The 22,699-nt window shown below is 38.9% G+C and overlaps 1 protein-coding gene across 1 annotated transcript in view; it reads left to right on the top strand.

Moving 5' to 3' along the window:
- CYP7B1 (cytochrome P450 family 7 subfamily B member 1) overlaps positions 1–21,075 on the top strand; it is a 175,256-nt gene extending 154,181 nt beyond the window's left edge. The window contains exons 5-6 of the mRNA XM_019973913.2: positions 5,658–5,833; positions 15,485–21,075. Coding sequence (XP_019829472.2) covers positions 5,658–5,833; positions 15,485–15,772 — 464 coding nt within the window. The 3' untranslated portion in view covers positions 15,773–21,075. The remainder of the gene's footprint in view (positions 1–5,657; positions 5,834–15,484) is intronic.
- The last annotated feature ends 1,624 nt before the right edge of the window (positions 21,076–22,699 follow it).

Here is a 22,699-nt window from a genome sequence, read left to right as displayed (position 1 = left end):
CAAATGCAGTTGGGTTTGAGGGTAAGGTTGGGGTTAAGAGGTTCACATTGTAATTTTGTGTTTTTTTCCTAATAAAAATAAAATTTTTATTTTAGAATAGTTTTAGATTTGTGGAATAGTTACAAAGACAATACCCATATACCTCACACACGCACAGTCTGCCTCACTATTAACATCTTAGTGTGATGTATTATGTTTGTCATAACTGTGGGTGTTATTTTGAAAAAGCTCATTCATTATTTTAAAAAATTGTGTATTTTAAAAATTAAGAGTGTCTATAATTTAAACAGCAATAGTAAAGTTTAACAAAATCCTCTCTTCCAGTGGGGCTATACAGGAGGTACAAATTCCACTTCATGTTAGAAATCTCCAACTGGAGGAGGGGAGAGAGGCATCTCCCACAAGGTGTACACTAGAAATAATTGATGGAATTTTTTATAAGTAACATAAGGAGACAGTGGTCAAAAAAGTGAAAAATACAGGTTTAGATATTTATCAAGTTTTTGACTCGGCACAAAGCAAAGAGGACTAGATAATATAATGAATGCTGGAAACAGGTGTTGCAAGGATTGAAACGGAAATATAAAGAGAATGCAAATTATTGTACATAGGTCCAAACATCAACTGCGTAAGAATAGGATAAGGAAAGAGATGAGTGGCCCAGCAGAGGAGAGTTTAGGTTCAGAGTCATAGTTCTCAGGAACTTTCCTGGTGGTCTAGTGGTTAACACTCTGTGCTTTGAAGACAGGGGGTATGGGTTTGATCCCTGGTTGGGGAACTAAGATCCCATATGCTTCTGCTTTTGGAATCATCTGCGGAGCTTAAAAAAGTACTCACACCTGGTCCCACCCTCAAAGGTTCTGATTTCAATGGTCTGAGGTACAGGCTGAGGGACTCAAATGTGCAACCAAGGTTCAAAACCATGAGTGTAAAGGTTTTCCTAATGCAGTGGTTCTGACGCCATTGGCCTGAGATGGAGTATTTATTTTTTTTAAAACCACCTCAGGTGATTGTAAGCGTGCCATCAGAGCCGATACTTCTGGGACATCAGAAAGCTTAACACAAGTCCATGGTGTTATTACTTCAAAAACCTATTGTTCGTATGCATCCAACAAAATATTAATAGAAGTGTGGTATCTAGGGCAGACAAAGTAGTTCCTGTCTACTTTCCCAGCTGAAATAGCACACCCAGCTCTGCCACATTGTAAGAGGCACGTTGACTAATTGAGTTAAAGACTAAAGGCCGTTATCATCTCTGACATACAATTCAAAAATGACGTGATCATTGTCTTTAAATATTTTTAAAGGGCTGTTATATAGAAGAGAGATTCAAAATTTTTTGCCTTTGTGTATTCTAAAGGGAGGAAAATTTCAGCCAATATGGAAAATAACTTGCTAACTAAATGGACTTTCGGAATGCCATCATTGGAGTTATCCAATCAGAAATTTAACAGTATCTTCAGTAGGACCCTGCGGAACATCCATAATCTCTGTTCTCTTTTCCACCAACAGCAGTAGCCCAGTGTCCTGAGCAGAGAAGGACCTCAGTAGTCTATTTATTGACTCTATGAATGTTGAATTTACATTTCTGTGTTTTAGCAGTGAACCAAAAGCTATGTCTGCAGTGCAGAGTGAAAGTAGGCATGCGTACTGATTCAGATTTATTTTTAACTATACTTAAAATACACAATTCTTGAGCCAAAAAGTAGTTATTTGGCTTCAGATTATCTGATGATGATAATGTCTTATTTATTCAATAGCTTCTCACCTGTCTTGAAGGCAGTTACATAAAAACTAGCATACACATCTGTAGCCTCACTCCGTTTCTCAGTCTTCTAGAGCACTATCTGCAGAGCCCTCCATCCCCTTTCCTGTCTACCTTCTTTTTAAAGACCATCCCAGCCCATTTCAGCAGAGGCTGGCTGTTATTTCACTCCAGCCGTCATTGCTATCCACCGATCACCATGGCTAATCAGATGGTGTGACAGTCTGCACCAATCATTAAGATGACCCAAATTAACAGCCTGGCCATGTCACAGTACATTCATTCCACACATCCAGACACGGCCTAAGTGTGAGGCAGAAACTTGGATGTGCTTGTTTGTGTTTGCATTGTAACATGCATTATTGATTCTCATAAGCGGCTTCAGTGCTTTAAATCTGCAAATGAGAATCATCTGTCAATTATTACAGCCAGAATTGAGATCTGAGGGCAGAAGAGAAAGTATATATATCTTTTTCTACCTGCATTTCTTTTTCTTTACCATTTTCTTTCCCAGTCACATTGTGTCGCTTCTTAGCTCAACATACTCCTCAGCTTTTTGCTTAGAAAAGATACTTAATCAGAATATTTTTATATCCTACAAATGGAAACAAATCTCTCCTAGTCAAGTGAAGGAGACAGGGCAGGCTCAGAATTGCAAGTTCATTGTGGGAATTCTGCAGTCTAATTTCCTGGGGATACTGGTCAGTAAAATTCAGTTCTTCATAAAACATCAGCAGCCTTATTGTATTCACAATTGCAAGTGTTGGCACCTTGCAGTGGCTGGTATAAATGATCCTCCAAATATTTGCATTCTTGATAGCCATTTCTCTACAGTGCGTTTAGTAAGTAGAGGGTCCCATTACCTGCTAAATGTAAGTATAAATTAACAACCCATTATGCACAATAAGTTTTATAAAACATTTACAGATAGAGATCACATTTAATTAAAGTTAACTTGCCTATGAAAGCCAAGTGCACTAATGATCACGATGACCTTTTATTACCTGCAGTCCCTTGTTTTGGCTGGAATGATTGACAGCTTGCTGTTTGGCTACCATGTTGAATTTCAGCTGACAAGACTTTTCATTTTAACTCAATTTGCCCGCCTATCACAAGCTGGTGGCAGGCCAGACCCAAGTCACCCAGCTTTGCCTCAGCAGCTTGCTCTAGTTCTCATTAGTACGCATTTATTCAGTGGAAATTGGAAGACAAATGCTTGAAGGCATGTGAACTAAGTATAGCAAATTAGGTTTAAAGACTGAATATTTATAAGTGTATGGAAAGTTTTTTTTTTTTTTTTTTTTTTAATTCTAGAGCGAATTGAGAACTGAGTGCTAGCTTTGGTATAAAAGAAATGCAGATAGAAGGGGGGAAGGAAGATTCTAAGAATAACAATACTATCAGGCTTTTCTTTCCATTTTGGCAATATGTAAACTCTCTCTGACAACACCTTCTCAAACCAACCTGGCCCCTCTTTCGTGGAGTGCTTGCACAATGAAGTTTAGCACCTCGAGTGTGAGAAGGGGGAAAAAATGAGGGTCATGTTCATCTGTTGCTTGGTTATCCCTTGGTATGTTTTCAATTGCCTTGTTTGTTCGGCACTAGCACAGAAACAGATGTTGCTCTGGCGTGTAGGATAATTTACTCTACCTCCTGGTGCGGCATGGACGGCCTCCCAAGGCCCAGCTGGTCTGTCAGTGGCACTGGCTGGTGTCTGCTCAACTATGACAACTACAAGTCGAGGCTGCAATTTTTTTTTTTTTTTTAATTGTGCAGTTGTCATTCTTCTCAACGTATAGCCCTGCCCGTGTTCTTCCTGGGGCCCGCAGCGAGGCTATGGCTTTTGTGTCTGTACCTTGTGACGCAGAGCCATGGAAGCGCCCCCTCTCCTCTGAGGATAATAATGTTCATGACTTGTGTCCTCTGATGATGATCGCATGACCGCTCAGACCCAGAGCCAGCCTCATCTCAAGCACATAACTGGTACTGGAAGGTAAAACAGATTTGTCATTTGCGATCCAACCGCTAAGCCACACTTTGGGCTCCATTATTGTGATTAACTTCCGCCTAAGATACGCTTGCCCGATTGTCATTTGTGATCCTGTGGTGGCCGCAAGCTGCCACGCTTCCCCTAGAGCACGTCAGCCAATGGGATTTGACCGTGTTATTCGGACCGTTCAATGCTTGCCCCGTCGCAGCGGCCAGCCCGCAATTACCGTGCTTTTGTATTTCTCCCTCCCGCACCCCTACTGGACCGGTGGGTGCCCAGCTCTGCTGCATATGTCAGCTACCATTTCACACCACAAGCTAAAATGATGCTGCGCTGCTGTTGATTCAGCAAGAGCCAGCGGCAGCGCATGGGAAGCTGACCCTTGCTTTGCACCATGGAAATGTTGGTCGCTGGTGTCCTGCCAGCTGAAATCCGTCGTGTCAGGCGCCTTGTGGCTATCTGCAGTAGAGTCCCCGTTCCAAAACCAAAGTTCTTTTCTGGCCTCATCACCAACAAACCGATTTGACTCTGCCTGATTATAATAACGAAGGCAGTCTAAAAGAATATGCACGGTCTCACTGTGCGTCACATCGAATCACCACACTGGCCACACAGAGCGAACCGCAGCCTCATTTCTTTAGACAAATGCATGCTTAGGGAAAAACCTCCTGGGAGAAGGTCCCGAAAGCTGTTAGATATCCCCATGCAAGCTGTGCATAGATTTCAATTTTCGGGAAATAACATTTATTTTTATTTGTTTGGCTGATGCAAGCCCTCCCTGAGTGGCCTGCTTCTATCATCTAATAATTAGTCATTCTACATTTCAGAGCTTTACTGAACACTAAGAAACTGGGCTCTGTGTGTGTGTGTGTGTGTGTGTGTGTGTGTGTGTGTGTGTGTGTGTGTGATTTTCAACTGCAAGCCATAAACACAACCATTTGTTACCATGTGGAGGAGGGAGAAAACGCTCAATTTGGAGCTCTTCTTTCACATTGCTGATTAGAAAGAATCAAGCTTTTTATTCTAGGACCCATTCGCGCTGGTGAAAACATAGTCAGTTTTGATTATGAAGGCAGAGATGCAGACCTAGACAGCAGCTACATGCTGATGTGCATGCTATCAGAATGATTTATGCAAATTATGCATATTATTCCCAAAGGAATTCCTCCTCAAACTGCCAGGATAAATTGCCGGAAATTAGCCATAAAATCTGTCGTGCTAGGAGCAAAAGGTGAAGGCCACTGGGAAAGCAAGGACATTCAGCTTCTGGAATCTTCCAGGTTATGATGGTGGCTATTTTCCCTGGATGCCACAGAGAAATCTGGTTTTCTTCTGAATACTCTCAAAGTATTTTCACTTTGAAATTTTTCCAGCAAATGCTGACTCACATTTTATTTACAGCTAGCATAAAAGAAATTAAGTGTTAAGCTGTCTCAGAAAGCACTACTACAATTATTTTACTATTAACTGCCTAAGTGGATATTAAATGCCTAAGCCTGGCTTTGAAGGCATCGCTGTTCTTCAGAAGGTTGGTGAAATAACTCACCAGGGGTGTACTTTAACTGGGATACAGTTTTAATTTCCAAAGAGTGTACCCCAACACAGCTTTCCTGTCTTGCAGATCAATCTTTCCTACAAAAAAAATCCTAATTAATGACTTTCTGTCCCAGTACAGCAGAGTTGTGTCTTGCCTGTGAAATGCCCCACACTATCTCACCCCTCCCCTCCTCCTCTCCCATCCAGAGCCCGCATCCACTCCCTCTTGCTGCTCTGATGGATCTGATTGGGAAAGGATTTCCCTGTCAATTGAAGTTATTGGTAATGAGCTTTGATGGTTAAATGAGAGTACTTTTCAAACGCAGTCGTATTTTAATAAAAATGATGCTTGCCTGTTTCTTTCAGAAAGTACCATTCTCGAGGTTTTGCGACTCTGCTCCTTTTCTGGCATCTTTCGTTTCGTTCAAGAGGACTTGACACTTCATTTAGAGAGCCAGGACTGCTGTCTGCGAAAGGGAGATTTTGTCGTCATCTTTCCTCCCATCTTACACCACGACCCTGAAATCTTTGAAGCTCCAGATGTAAGTAAACATCCAGCCAGCATCGCTCCCTCTTAGATGCTGCAAGCACATTCCTTCCCTCATGGTCTCTCTTTCTTTTGCCACCTTGTTCCAGAAAGAATTTGAGAGAGCTTAATGACTCCAGTTTTTCCTTCCAATGGAAACACCATCCTATTTACTGAGAGGTTTTCTTAAGGACCTCTCTTTCAAAGGTTTTGTGATCTATAAATAAAAATACAGAGATGAGACTAAACTCTAGTTTCATCAAGTGAAATGAACATTGATACCACAATGGACACTAGTCACTTTAGGCCAAAATTAAGTCTTGCATGGCAGAGATGTATTACAAAACCATGGAGGGCTAGCTGTTGACAGGTCACTTAGAGAAGAAACACTGGTAGACTGTTGTGCTAAGTGTTTCCAGTGTGGGCTTGACTGTCCCAGAGTCCGATACCATCACTGCTATAGTTAAGCTCTCTACTTTTTCACCTCTTACTAAAGGCATGTGCCCCTTCTTGATCAATTAGGATGGCACTGTGAACTTGAGATTGTAAAGCTGCTGCTCACGGGTGAAGCTCTGAGGGTAATTGTGTCATCTCCTTGTATTTTTTTCTGAAGCTGGAGTTAATGAATATCAAAGACTGGAAATTAATCCACCCTGGCTCATCCCTTAATACCACTTCAGAGGTTCAGCACCTGCATGCAAATTGCAAGCAGTCTTCTGCCTGTGCTTCTCAGGGAGTCAGGTTGTTGCTGCAGTGGTTTTTATATGTAAAATACCATGTTTCAAAGAGAAACTTCCATGCACTTTCTGAGCAGTTTAGAGCTGAACCACTTCTAAACCCAATTTCTAAGGTGTTTGACAGCCAAGCTGGTTTAAAATCTGGTTGAATTTTGAAAATTAATTAGAAAGGGACAGACTTCAAATACAATGAGATAGTTTGCATTTATTTCATCAGCAAAGACAAAATTTCCTAAGTGAGGGGAGAATATATATATAGTTTCTGTGTGTTTCAGAAGAGGTCTTACTTAACTAATAATGGCAAATCAGAAGTTGGGTATTAGTGAGTGAATGAACATTGTGCAAACAACAAGCTTCATCTCCACGTTTGTAAATATAAAAAAAAAAATCCACACATAGTTAGATGTTCAATAAATAAAGCAAGTAAATAGCTAATCTTTGAAAAATACTTTAGAATTTGAAAACAGCTTCATTTTTATCTACAATTTTTCGTTTAATTTCCACTTTGTGTTTCTATTTTGTGATTATTCCACTGTCATTAAATTTACCATTCATGTCATGATAGTAAAATCAACATTCAAGTCATCAACAAATAATAAATGTTTACCCAACCATAACTGTCATTAAGAATTTCTGGGCTCCTCCTCGTCTGTATCCCCAGCCTTGCCCCCATGAGTTAGACTCATGGATTAGACTTTTAGGAAGTTAAACATCTTATGGAAAAACCCAAACAAAATTTTTTGTCAACCCAGTATCAAAGGTAAACATTGGAAATGTGCTCAATTATGTTTTTTCTGTACAATGCTAAATAGCAACCCCGAAACTATACATAATAAATAGTAGTCAGAAGGGTTTGCCTCATACTAAATTGGTGGGAAGAACAAAATTGCAGTACTGTGAACCCCGAGTTAGCATCATTAGGACAGCTCTAACTTGACTTGATGAGCATTCTGTACTATTTACCAGACTTAAACTTAGTCAGTTATGCCTGACTAATGTTAAAATCAACTAGCTAATTTTTGTTGTGATATTGTTCCCTTGAAATTAGTTGTGGAATGGTGAAATGTGATAGCTACTGGCACAGAAAAAAAATGGTATGGGGCAGAACCAATTTTATATGTTTGGCAAAGTCTTACATAATCATTCATTCTATAAACGTTTACTGAGCACTCACTCTTCTCAGGCTCGTGGGTTGATTTCTATTGCGCTTAATAACTTAGGATAACAATAAGTAGATGCTGTTGATGCTCATAGAACAGATGCCCATTCCTAAAACCATCATGTGCCAAGAGTAAGAAAAGAGAAGAAAATTCTGGAAAGTTCTGTCCTTGGTTATTTGTCACTGACAGCATTGTCCCAGGAGCTTATCAAAGGCTCATATTCCTCACTGCCTGACTTTGGTACCCGACAGATATAGGAAGACCTGGCCTTCCTTAGATACAGAAAACAACCACTAGCTGTTAGGCCAAAATCATGGAAAAGACGAACTCCAGATATAAGTACAGTTATTCTTGGAGAACGTGGAGACTGAGAATCTTCAGCAAAAGATGGGTTGCTCCCAACCAGTGAGGCATGGTTTCAGGATGTTCAAGCCCAAGAGACCCTAGACTATTCTAAAAGCAGGGCACCTCTTTCCTCACACATCTGTCTATTGTTGAATGTCCCTCTTGACTTGTCTACCGAGAGACTCCAGTTGACTTCACAAGACTCTCTCTTAGTCACCATCTTTGACAAGGTCCCTGATTTCCACATCATTCCTCAGAGAATCTGCCACTGCTCCCTCTGGCCTGTGTAGTCTGTGTGAGGGGGCACAGCCCACGGTATCTTGCAGTGACTTGTTTACTCATGTGCCCATATCCTATAAGTTCTTGGAGCAGAGAGAGCCTGTCCTCAACCTTCTCTGATTTCTCAGTGCCTGGCACTCAGGAGGGTACCCATAGAAGGAAGCAAATAGGAAGTGCTGAGATGGGTGAGTGTTCTGAAAGTGAAATTATACTTCAGTTAAAATGTTAAATCACTGCAGAGACCACACACTCAAATGTATCCTGGGCCTAATTAGATCCAATAGATAGGGTGGCTTGTGTGTAAATATTGCAATACCATTGGGAGTGGTAAAAACTCTGGTGAAAGGACTGCCCAAGAGGCATGTGAGATCATTTGGCTGCTTCTGAACCAACCCTCAGTTCTTATTAGCACATAGACCTGATGTAATCAAGTCATTTTTATTATTAGTTTTTTAAACTTCAAAAACAGACTTTTGGGTGAAAGTTAGAATTTTTAAATGTTTGGAAAAATTAAGTCTGAACACAATGTGGGCTAAACAAAAAATGTTTGGATACCTAATTGGGCCTATAAGCTACCAGCATGTAACCTGTACCAAGAATTATTTTTTCCTAAATGTGGGTTCCTTAGCTTATTGTGATGTTAGCCTGTCAGGTGGCACATGCTGATGTGGGAAAACAGATTGGCAAGTGAAATTTAAAACAGTGGGCGAGAACAAAGGAAACCCCCCCCCTTCCCAGTTCTTTGTTCTTCCTTCTTTATCCATCTAAATGCCACCCAAGAAAGTCTGGATGATCTCTTAATTAACTCGGAATGGGTACCTTTTTAAATGGGTACCTTTAAAATTTTCTGGAAGCTTCCTCAAATTTATGTCAATTGTCAACCAGAATTCTAGCCACTGGCTTTCAAGTAATTAGTAAATGGTGATGATTACTTTTCTGGCAAAATGAAGCATCCAAAAGTAGAGCTGTGGAGAAGACCAAATGTATTGGTTGGTTTCTCTGTGGAGGTGCTAAGGTATAAAGGGAAGCTGGCCCATAGGAAGAAAGAGCCAACGTTTTAGATGGTGATGCATTTCTATAACCAAATAGCCTCTAAAGAAAGACACAGTGAAACAAAGTAATTACAAAGCCATTGGAGTACCCCCTACCAACCCCAAAGCTCTGAGTTAATGTCATACAAGCCTTCCCAGTCTACTTCTCAGGGGCGCAGGGATTAAAAAATGATAAATGAGTTTGAAAGCCCTTGAAAAAATTCTAAATTACCGTAAAAATTGTTTCATCAATATTCTTCAGATTATTGTCACTGTTATTAAAATACACAGATCATGACAAATGTGAAAACAGTCTCATGATTTTGTGTCTCTCAAACTGGAATATAGATTGTGCCATTAGTACATTTCAACAAAATAAACCTATATTGAGCATCTACTATCCAGAAAGCACATTGATGTGCATAATGGATGATATAGATATATCAAAGGCCCGTGTCCTTAAGAGCTTATTATTTAGGGATTAGTCCTTATGATGCGGCTGTGTTCTTATAACCACATGCTCCGTGTTGAGAGGATTTCTGCTCCGCTAGTGAACTGGCACTTGCATTCCTACCATATTGGAACCAGCAATGTGCTGGCAAACCAGCACTCTGCAAAACCCTGATTTTGTCAATTGTCATGGTGTAAACGCTCTCATCTTCACTGATTTCCTGCTACCAATGTGAAGACCCTGAACATAGTGTGGGGAAGAGATGTGTACCCTTTCTTACTGGTACAAACTGGCCACAGCGCACCACTGATTGGAATCCAAGTCACGGAGATAAAAAAAGAAATCTCTGTACTTAGTCATCTTGCTCCCAGGAGCTCTGGCTATAAACCAGGGCAAGTGTGCAGCCTCTTAGTCATACATTCAAAATAGTGACAGTTTTTATTTCTAGAAAGTCATATCTTTTATCTAATCCAGATTCCTAAACCCAAAATGATGAATTGAGTGACTACAAGAGCTGATCATATGGATATGAACACCTATAACTACTCCAACAAGACTATGTTTTATGTCTTTTACTTTTTAAAAATATTTTCATGGCCACACCACATAGCATGTGGGGTCTTAGTTCTCCAATCAGAGATCAAACCCACACCCCTGCATTAGAGGCATGGAGTCTTAACCACTATTAACCACCAGGGAAGTCTCTATGCCTTTTTAAACTTTAGTACTTCCTTCACATGCTGGAAATGCTTAAAAAAAAAAAAAAAGCTGTTGACTTGAACTAAACATAAAATTTGGAGAACTCAGATTAGGGTGTTATGCAATGTTCCTCAGTCACTCAGACCCAAAATTCTTCTCTATCCAGGAAATTGTATCGTCTACCCAATCTTTATTTCTAGCGCTAAATAGTATACCACTTTCTATTTGTAAACATTTTCTATTTGAATATTCATCTACTCTTCATTCTTCCCATCTTTATTTACTCATTCAATATCTCTGTTTTCTTCAAAAGCTTGAAGATTGCTTTTAAAATATACTTTATTGTCATGTATTTATTCATTAATTCAACAAACATACATAGAACCTCACTATGTGCACAGCACTCCGGTGGGGACTTTGAAAATATAGAGATAAATAAGACAGTGTGACGAGTCTCATATCTTGGGAGTTCTTGGCTCTGCCATCTCCTGTGGGTTAGCTTCGTCTTCAGCCTGGTGACAGAATTGCTGCGGCCTTGCAGGGATCTTATTCTCATCTAACCAGATCCAGAGTAGGAAGAGTGGGGAACCCTTTCACTACGTTTCCTTCTTCACGAGAAGGGACATTCTCCCAGATGGCCCCACAGACTCTTCACCTGTAGCCCTGAGAGACTGGTTCACACACCCTGTCCGGAATCAGTCAGAGGCTGGAGCAACATGATCACCATGATGGGTGCCTCAGTAGGTCACACAGAAGAATGATAATGGGGAGCAACCAGTGGAGGAGTAGACAATCAGCAGAGGAGCCGTGGGGAATCTGGGTGCCTAATGCTTGTCTCTCAGGATTGTTCTCTTCTCATCCATTGAATAATACTGCATTTAACAGTCCCTTAATTGTGTAGCACTGAACTGTTATGGCAGTGTACTGCCATGTGATGGATCCTATTTTAATCGTGTTCCTGATCAAAGATCACGGCATCTCAAGCTTCCTGACTTTTTGTTCTATGTCGCTGTGACCTCAAAATCTCTGAAGTGAGACTATTATACCCCTTCTTTTATTAAAAAAACAAAACAGACTATACTTCTAGCAGCTGTCACAAGCCCTTCCTAATAACATGGAACCTGCTCAGGTTCTCCATGTCCTGGCAAAGGAAGACAGACTGAAAAGAAATTTTAACACAAAAAGCTATTTATGGGGACTTCCCCGGCAGTCCAGTGGTTAAGACTTCACCTTCCAATGCAAGGGATGCAGGTTCAATCCTTGATTATGGAGCTAAGATCCCACATGCCTCATGGCCAAAAAAAAAAAAAAAAAAAACACCATAAAACAGAAGCAGTATTGTAACAAATTCAATAAAGGTTTTGAAAATGGTCCACATCAAAAAAAAAAAAAATTGCTATGTATGCCCATATTGCCTTTGAGCTTGATGGTAGCCACAGAACAAAAGAAATTGGCCTCTTCCTTTCTTGGTCCATAATATAAACAACTAAATAGGAATTTCTTTGATATTTATTGTGAGGAAATTGACTGGGAGGTGATGGAAAATTGGACAAGTGATATTACTGATTGACTAGAAGTCTGAGGGAGTTGCATGTGCACTCGCTGAAGGTGGCAGGGGAGAAGGAAGATTTAGGCATTTTTTGTTGGTCACTGTGGCTTCTCAGCTGTATATCCATGTATACAAAAGAAAATCAAGATGCCATAACAGTGTCTGGCTTATTTATGATATCAGCATACTATGAAGTCATAACTCAAGCTAAATTTTCCTTCTGTATATTCTGACTTAAACTATGAGACTGACTGCAGTGAGAGCTTTTCAAATGTAAAAGTGATATCCACTGGTTTGGCCTAGGCAAAGAACTCTTGAGAAGAGCACAATCTTAGATTGGTCACTGAGAAGGAGGAAGCTGCAGTATTGAACTCAGGCAGGCAGGCCTGGGCTCCAGTAACGAAAAAAGATTTACTGAGATACAGTGCCAAGTTGTAATTCCATCTCTAGTAACAAAGTCGATGTCCACAGAGAATGTCCTTATCCATGCTCCAAGGATGGACAGGTATTTATAGGTTAGCACTGGTAGATCCTATTCAGATATATCCCAGAACTCTCTATGGCAAAATATGCTTGCATTCTGATGCAGATTAATTTTCCCATTATGATCTCATCAGCTTGCAAGTTTACGGGGCAGGGGTGGAATAGAAACTACCCAAGACGTGTTTTAAAAGCTTAATTAGTTATCAAAATCAGTATCCTAGGTAAATGAGGGTAAAACCAATACTTTTAAAGGAAATGGTTTCACTGACATGAATATTGGCGTTGAGCGAGAAAATTAGATCATTTGTGATAGAGTCAGAATCTATCTGTACTGTGGGGTTTTTGCTGTAATCTGAATGCCTTCGGTCTGACCTGCTTCTTTGCCTCTGGCTTCATAGTTCATGGCAAAGTTGTGTGCTGAGCAGGTCTAATGCTAATGAGCACGGCATACAGGACAGACTTCGTCGTTGTCATGCATGCCACGTGCATTAATCTAATCAATGGTTTAATTTACCATGGGCTGAAATAAGGTCGCTCAGTGTCCTCTCAGAAACTCAACTGAGAGTAAATTAAGATGGCGGACCAAACACCTTCCATAAACCAGTCCCATAATTTTCTGTAACAAATAATATTACTTGTTTATGAAAACATATCAGAAACCAAGAGAGTTAACCCAAGGAACACTCATTCTAAAGAGAACTGTCAAATCAAAACCACTATGAGGTACCATTTCACACCAGTCAGAATGGCTGCGATCCAAAAGTCTACAAATAATAAATGCTGGAGAGGGTGTGGATAAAAGGGAACCCTCTTACACTGTTGGTAGGAATGCAAACTAGTACAGCCACTATGGAGAACAGTGTGGAGATTCCTTAAAAAACTGGAAATAGAACTGCCTTATGATCCAGCAATCCCACTGCTGGGCATATACACTGAGGAAACCAGAAGGGAAAGAGACACGTGTACCCCAATGTTCATCGCAGCACTGTTTATAATAGCCAGGACATGGAAGCAACCTAGATGTCCATCAGAAGATGAATGGATAAGAAAGCAGTGGTACATATACACAATGGAGTATTACTCAGCCATTAAAAAGAATGCATTTGAATCAGTTCTAATGAGGTGGATGAAACTCGAGCCTATTATACAGAGTGAAGTAAGCCAGAAGGAAAAACACCAATACAGTATACTAACGCATATATATGGAATTAAGAAAGATGGTAACAATAACCCTGTGTACGAGACAGCAAAGAGACACTGATGTATAGAACAGTCTTATGGACTTTGTGGGAGAGGGAGAGGGTGGGAAGATTTGGGAGAATGACATTGAAACACGTAAGATATCATGTAAGAAATGAGATGCCAGTCCAGGTTCAATGCACGATACTGGATGCTTGGGGCTAGTGCACTGGGACGACCCAGAGGGATGGTATGGGGAGGGAGGAGGGAGGAGGGTCTAGGATGGGGAACACATGTATACCTGTGGCGGATTCATTGTGATATTTGGCAAAACTAATACAATTATATAAAGTTTTAAAATAAAATAAAAGAAAATAAAGAAAAAAAAATAAAGAGAACTGTCATAGAAGAAAGTCAATAAAACATCAAAAAGCAATCCAGACAGACTTTGTATCTTAGTGCTCTTCTTTTCTGGTGCTTAATGTGAATCTTATTATTTCATATCTGTTTCATCCAAACATAAGCACTGAATCCTAAACTCATCCTACTTGTCCATCTGTAGCAGCCTCTCTGCTGCTGCTGCTAAGTCGCTTCAGTCGTGTCCGACTCTGTGCGACCCCATAGACGGCAGCCCACCAGGCTCCCCCGTCCCTGGGATTCTCCAGGCAAGAACACTGGAGTGGGTTGCCATTTCCTTCTCCAATGCATGAAAGTGAAAAAATAAAGTGAAGTCACTCAGTCGTGTCCGACTCCTAGCAACCCCATGGACTGCAGCCCACCAGGCCCCTCCGTCCATGGGATTTTCCAGGCAAGAGTACTGGAGTGGGGTGCCATTGCCCTCTCCAGCAGCCTCTCTGGTCAGTAGAATTCACTATTCCCTAGTAACCGTGGAGGCCTTGCCCTTCTCTTTCCCCCAGCCTTGGTATGTCAGGTGTCATTAAGTCGAGACCGATTTTAGAGAACAAAAACAGAAATACTGCCTCTATACTTAGCATAGGAAAAAATGTGAAGAGAGGTCCTACAGAAGAGTCTGGATTTCTGTTTGATATGAGAGGAGTAAATGTCTAATAACATTGGAGATTTTTGAAAGTTCATACCTGATTTGCACTTCAGTTCAGTTCAGTTCAGTCACTCAGTCGTGTCCTACTCTTTACGACCTCATGAATCGCAGCACGCCAGGCCTCCCTGTCCATCACCAACTCCCAGAGTTCACTCAGACTCATGTTCATTGAGTCAGTGATGCCATCCAGCCATCTCATCCTCTGTCGTCCCCTTCTCCTCCTGCCCCCAATCCCTCCCAGCATCACAGTCTTTTCCAATGAGTCAACTCTTCGCATGAGGTGGCCAAAGTACTAGAGTTTCAGCTTTAGCATCATTCCTTCCAAAGAAATCCCAGGGCTGATCTCATTTAGAATGGACTAGTTGGATCTCCTTGCAGTCCAAGGGACTCTCAAGAGTCTTCTCCAACACCACAGTTCAAAAGCATCAATTCTTCGGCACTCAGCCTTCTTCACAGTCCAACTCTCACATCCGTACATGACCACAGGAAAAACCATAGCCTTGACTAGACGGACCTTTGTTGGCAAAGTAATGTCTCTGCTTTTGAATATGCGATCTAGGTTGGTCATAACTTTCGTTTGCTACATTAAAAGAAACCTTTTAAGATGGGCAAGGAGAGCTAGCATCCTTGTGAACTGAACTCAAACTTTTTCATGGAATTTTTTTGTTTTAACATGCTGTTTTCTTCTTTACAGGAGTTTAGATTTGATCGTTTTACAGAAAATGGTAAGAAGAAAACCACCTTTTTTAAAAGAGGGAAAAAGCTGAAGTATTACCACTTGCCATTTGGATTGGGAGTCAGCAAATGTCCAGGCCGATTTTTGGCCATGGTTGAAATAAAGCAATTGTTGGTTGTGCTTTTAACTTACTTTGATTTAGAAATAATTGATAATAAGCCGTTAGAACTAAACTATAGCCGCTTTTTGTTTGGTATTCCTTACCCAGACTCTGATGTTTTATTTAGGTACAAAATAAAATCTTAAGCTAAAAGGAAAGGAGAGAAATCTATCTAGAAAACTAACCTAAATGTCCTCAGTTCATCTATTTGTTTTTAATTTCTTCAAGTGTAATTGCTTTGTTTGTTTTAAAAATGCCAATTTCTATTTGATCTGAGATCAGTCCCATCTATACTTGATCACAAAACCCATCATAAAAAAAAGATGGTAGCATGAAAATGGACATCAAAATCAACATAATAATAAATTTAAAGTAGCTTTTTTTAAGTTTCTACATATTGTGATTTGCAAACGTCATTGTAAGTGTGCCTTCACAGTAATAGATCTGACACTGTGGGATTTTGTTAAGTCAAAAATTCTTCTATAATATGTAAAAATACGCTTTATGTACTAATGGAAATTTATGCTGTAAATGGACACAGTCTAACAAATTCCAAGTTCTCAGAGAAGAAGGAAATTAAATTTCCACGAGATACACTAGATGAAAATGTTCCCTTCAAGTATAATATCAATAATATCTATATTGCTGGGGTACGTTTGCATTAAATGAGGTTTGCAGTAGATTAAATGCTTCAACTTCACTTCAATATTTAATCATCCATAAATGTACTTTATTACTTTGTATACTGTGGCTCAGTAAAACAAAATTTCTTGTTATATAAGGCTACTCATGTTCAAGTTAGATACTGGTAAGATTTATCAGTATAAGAACACACAAAACCTATTATATATTCAGCAATTGCCCTAGACATTAGTATTAGGTTTATTGTAGGAGTAAATGTTGAGATCATTACAGGATTGATTATAGCATTTGACTCCAGTGTAAACTGTAAGGGTTATGCCGGTATTGTAATTAACGTTCCTGAATGCTTCGATTTATATCAACTGAGAAACTAGAGAGCAGTGTTTGTTCTTGATGCCTCACCTCTTGGACTGGGATTTGATTTGTAGTATTTGAATTACACCATTATGTAATGCAGTATAATTCCATATGCCAAAATGCAGCATCGGCTGGATGATTCAAAGATTGCTAATATCAGATTGCCAAATGATGGTTTGTCATTCAACTTGAATGCTGATGCCATATATAAACAGGCAAAGCAGGTAAATAAGCCCAGTTATTTCATGGGAACTTCTAGTTATAAGTTCTAGTTATTTCATTGAAACTTCTAGTATTTCAGAAATTTGCTTTCATTTTTGAAAAGGAAATTTATCTTTAAAATAACATTATAAAATACTGAACCATATTTAGTAGCCTAATAGCTTTTCTAGCATCTATTTTTCTCCTTCCTGAAGTTCATGCACTAAATGCTCCTTAGTGAAGATCTGTCAGTCTAAACTTTGTTTTTGCCAATTTGAAGATGCTTTCCTTTTGTCCTCATTCCTGAGTTTGCCTTTTTTCCTGTTTTGATATCTCATGTTGTTAAGAGCGTAGCCTTCATTCGGTTTAATTATTCAGTAGGTAGTCTACCTCTTTCCTCTGACAGCTTTAACGTGCTCTCTTTGTCTTTGATGCTCTTAGTTTCTGTTTATTGTGCTTGCATGCCATGGTGCCTTTCATCAAGCGTAGAATGTTCACGATTATCTCTTTGAAAATTTCCTCTTTCAGCTCTGTATCTTGTTTACAGTCCATGTGGTTTGACCTTTTCCCCTTGTATTTTTTTTTTTATCTCTAATTTACATTCTAGGCCATTTCTTTGGATCTTTATATCGCTTTCAGTTTATTCTACTCTTTAACTCATCCATTGGGTTTGTTTCTTCTGTCTTTTTATTTTAACCTCAGGTTCACAGGATTGAGTGATCACATGCCTTATACCCCTTAGTTCACGGTACACAATTATAATTGGTCCAAACAAGGCTTTATTTACTCATTCTATTCTATCCCTAAGCCCTACCATTATACCCTTCCCCATCATCAGGAAATATTCTGTGTTTGGTATGTATCTTTTTATTTGTAGGTGTTTTTATAAAACATATGTTATTATCTTGGGTGTATGTGTTTTTTAATTTTCATAAATGTCTATTCTATACATCATATTCTTCTTAATTTTTTACTAAGCACTATACTTTAAAAGTATTACTTTATATGTATTTGATCTATTACTTCTAACTACTGTGTAGTATCTCATAATGTGTACCCATGATGTTTCAGTGCTCTATTCACCCAGTGATGTAAACTATGTTGGTGGGACAGTTAATCTGGGGGAAAGGCCAAAGCAGAACCTAAAACTCTTGCCCCTACCCATCCTCTCACTACTGCATGCCCCCCCTCTGCCCTGGGCTGCCATGAGCCCTGTCGTCAGCACCACCCCCCTACACCCACACACACAGACAACAGTCTGTGACAGCCTCCATTCTCTGAGATGCTCTAGACTTCTTGTGTTTCACACTCAGATCCTCACTACCCTCTCCCTTCTATGGGGTCTCCAGAGCTGATCTGAGCCAGGGTGCCAGCCGTCAATTTGTCAGCTTTCAGATTTCAATTCCCCTGAGTCTGATAAATTTAGTGGTTACATTTTCAATTTGAGAATTCTCTATCTGCCTGGTCATTTTTGATAGTATCTTGTTCCTTCATCATACACTCAATATCTTCTTTCATTTTAAAAATATATTAAGAAACTTATATTCATATCTGGTATTTCCACATCATCAGTGTTTTATGGGTCTGATCCTGTATTTTGTTTTTCTTTTAACTCTTCCTCGGAATTGCTTGTTTAGTGGACTCGTTCTTTGGAATTTTATCTCTGGAATTTTTTTTTAAGACCCGAGTTTAAAGTTCACACCTCCAGAGAAAATTTGTGTTTGCTTTCACCTGGCTGCTGTTACTATCAAATTCAGATCAATTTAAAATTTCACCTTGAGTATTATGAGAGGGGACGGGAAACTACATGGGCTTTCCTAGTGGCTCAGTGGTAACAAATCCGCCTCCAATACAGGAGATGTGGGTTCAATCCCTGGGTGGAGAAGGAAAGGGCAACCCACTCCAGTATTCTTGCCTGCAGAATCCCATGGACAGAGGAGACTAGCAGGCTACGGTCCATCTGGTCACAAACAGTCGGACGTGACTGAAGCGACTGAGCACACACACATGGGAAACTGCATAGATAGGGTGGGTTCTGGCCCTAAGTCAGCCAGATTGCAACCTGTGAGTAGGGATAAGCAAGAATACCCAGTCCTCTGTGGAGTGAGGTTTCTTTCTAGTCACTTACTGAAGATGTTGCCTCTGCAAGTTCTTGCCTTTGTGCACAGGTCTTGGATTAAACCCACACACACGTGCATGCACACATGTCCTACCCGCCTTGGGCTGCAACCTTTATCCCACCCTGCCACAAAGTAGAGCCCATTCGTTTTGTACTAGGACCTCTATTCCACCATATTGCCTGATGTGGAAACCTCCAGATTATTAAATTCATCTTAGTAGCACACTTCTGTGTTGCTATAGCAGAGAGAGCACAGAAAAGCATTCCATTCTAATTTCTGCTTAATTTATAGTGAAAGGAATTAAGGGTGGAAATATTATATAAAAGGAATGGATGGAGTCTTGTGACAGGCTTAAACCTGGTCATTAAAGATTGTCTATGAATAGAATAAATGTCATAGAGAAATAAGTTAAAAGACATGAAATTTAGCTATGACACAATTGATTTACTATTATCAACAAGTCACTTTGCCTCTCAGTGTTTCCATATTTGCAAAATAAAAATAATATGGCTTTTGGATGCCAGGGTTCATTATGAGGATTGAACACAGTAAGATGTGTGAACTTATTTTGAAAAGTGTAATGCAATATCCAAATGTAAAGTTGTAAGAAGATACTTGGACAACGCTGTGCCTTTTAAATTAAAAACTGTTTGTATATATTTGTTAAAGGGAAGCATTTTTTGTTATTGGTTAAAGGATTAGTCATTTATTCAGTCAAACATTTATTGAGCATTTCCTCTTAGACTGATACTATGCACTGGATTACCCTCTTTAAGAACACACAGTTTATTAGAGAAAGCAGTATATATCCAACTAATTTATTATAAATGTAGTTGTAATAAATTCATCTTCCTAAAACTGTTTTAAAATTCTGATTCAACACTCATTCTAACTGACCTTCCATCACTCATTCCAAATATGTGTTCTGCAGTGAGAAATTACTATGTGCCTAATTAGATACAACAAAACATATACATCCAGTATTGTGATTATATGTTTAAAGATGTCCAAAACAAAATACAGTCACCGAGGCATCAGAATTTTTTAAAAACTGTATTTTACATATAGTAAAAACCCACCCTTTTCATTTTTACAGCCCCCCTTCTAAATGTCAAATTGAAGAAAATGAATGACTAGCAGTATTATTTTATATCAGTGACCAACTGAGGCATCATTTAGCAAAAACTAAATGCTCTGAAGATATTCAGGAAAAAGCTATTTGTCACTAAATAAAGAATGTTGGTAAGCAACCTATTTGGAAACTTTTATCTGCCTTGTTTGGCCTTCCTGACACACTTCATTATATTTTGTCAATTTTATCATTAAGTTTGGGTCACAAGTCTAAGGCAAAGGAGCTTCTATGCTCAAAATTTGCATGATTGCTTCTGTTTATTTTCTTATGAAAAATAATTTGAGTACCCTTTCTATAAACTAACCCTTCTAATTGAGCCATGAAATCTTAAAACAATTTCAAAGGTCAAAGCACAAAAATTATCTAGGTTTTGATCTTAGTATAAAATAACATCAATAATTTTAAAACAAGAATTATACGCCCTGAGAATGTACACTGATTTAACCTATTAAATTTGCCAGTATTGCAAGCCATTATTTACCGAATTGCATTATTAGGTATTCATATTCACATGCTCAATTAGGAAAAAGTTAGCAAGCCAAGATTAAGTTCCCTGTAGCATTATTTTAAATTACAGTAGGTGATCACATAAAACTCTCTAATGTTTCTATTACTTACTCTATTTCAGAGTGTTAATCTGAGTCAGTGATCATTGGTGTTGGAAATATTTGGCTTAAATGTTTACTTTGTTTATAATATTTTCTTGAGTAAGATGAATTTAATTTGTGAAAATCTCTACTGAACAATTTTTAAAAGGAGTAATTGACAACACTTAACATTTTCAAGTATTTTTTAAGCAGGAGAGTCTCTATATTGTAAAAAGAAATCTTAAATATTTAATACTCTTAATTTTAAAATGGTATATAGGTGGATTTATGAGGAAGCAAATTATCTTGAAAAGATTTTAGGTAAGAAATGCAAATGTTTTGTAAGTCAATTTAATGTGTGTGTGTTTTTTTTTAATATGCAATGAGCCAATAAATTAACTTTTAAAGCACAGGTGAATGATTGTCTCCTTATTTTCCTACTAGGAGCATGTTGGGTGACAGAAGATTTTATTACAGTTAGTAAATGATTTGGGAAATAATTTTGCTGTCTGGAGATCCTCAGACCCTCATCTTTCCCACCATATACATATGTATTCTTATTTTCTCATATTTTCAGTAAAAGAACATTAATTGTTACATTCAGAACATTTTTCAGTATTCATGCATGTATACTCAGTCACTTCAGTTGTGTCCAACTCTCTGCGACCCTATAGACTGTAGCCTGCCAGGCTCCTCTGTCCATGGAGTTTCCCAGCAAGAATACTGGAGTGGGTTGCCATTCATTTGCTTCTTCAGGGGATCTTCCCAACCCAGATATAGAACCCATGTCTCTGTGTCTCCTGCATTGCAGGTGGATTCTTTACTGCTGAGCTACCGGGGAAGCCCATTTTTCAGTATAGTTTCACGTATTTATGTGGGAAATAAAAACATAACAAGAGTATCAGTGACTAATAAGTTTTTAAACTTTATTTTAACAAGGTTGACCTTGCTAGGCTGCTGTTCTTAATAATAGATTATGATTATAGACTATGATTCTGTGGAGCGATGTATAAGAAAACAAGAATGGGAGAGAGATTCTGTTTCTCTCTACAGAAAAGAGACGTGGTCTTTGTTTTCTGTAGATAACTTTACCACAGATAGTGAATGAAGCTGAGTAATATTTGGACAGTATTCTGTGTATTCACGAGCTGAAATGCTAGCTGTAAATAAAACACAGAACACAGAAGAGTGTTGATGAAATGTGGCTCCTTCAGTCACCATACATACAGTGTTTCACTGGGACTCTTAGCTTTCCTAAGAAAGAATTCATCCATGTTTTAAAGGACTGCCTTGGACTCTGAGGGTGTTTCTGTTCGTTGGAACTAGGCAGTTCAGTATGGTTGAACACTTAGGGTCAATTATGTCGTTAAATGGACAATCTATGAAATAATCATCTTGGGTTTCAGTTTTACTCTAAAACACACTTACTAAATAAACAATAATTTTGCAGAACTGTCTGGCATTATCCATGGTCATGTGGGTAATACTCTGCATTTTCTACTCAGAATATAGTTGAATAGGAAAAAAAAATACTCAATGGCTATGCTGGATAATTTTAAATGTGATACAGTTTTTTGTTAATTTTTTTGAGGTATAGCTTATGTTCTTAATTCCTAACTGTATTCATTTTTATAATGATAGACATGATATTGGAGAAGGAAATGGCAACCCACTCCAGTGTTCTTGCCTGGAGAATCCCAGGGATGGGGGAGCCTGGTGGGCTGCCGTCTATGGGGTCACACAGAGTCGGACACGACTGAAGTGACTTAGCAGACATGATATACTGCAGACTACCTATAAAGTAAATATTTAGAGATAAACTCATAAGGTATTTTATTTCCCTTACAATTTATGTTCTTTGCTCATGGAAGAAGCTAGGGTGATGGAAGTAACAGGTAAAGGTACTAGTACCTGATGGTTTGTCATTGGGTCAAATTTAAACACTTATAAAGCACATATTAGCTGGTGATTCTTGTTTGCAAGAGAATGTTCACTCCATATAACTTTTATTTCTAAAAACTAACCATTATAGTT

The sequence above is a fragment of the Bos indicus genome, chromosome 14, assembly GCF_029378745.1.
Source record: "Bos indicus isolate NIAB-ARS_2022 breed Sahiwal x Tharparkar chromosome 14, NIAB-ARS_B.indTharparkar_mat_pri_1.0, whole genome shotgun sequence".
Classification (NCBI taxonomy): Eukaryota; Metazoa; Chordata; class Mammalia; order Artiodactyla; family Bovidae; genus Bos; species Bos indicus.
This window is presented reverse-complemented; position numbering and strand designations above follow the sequence as displayed.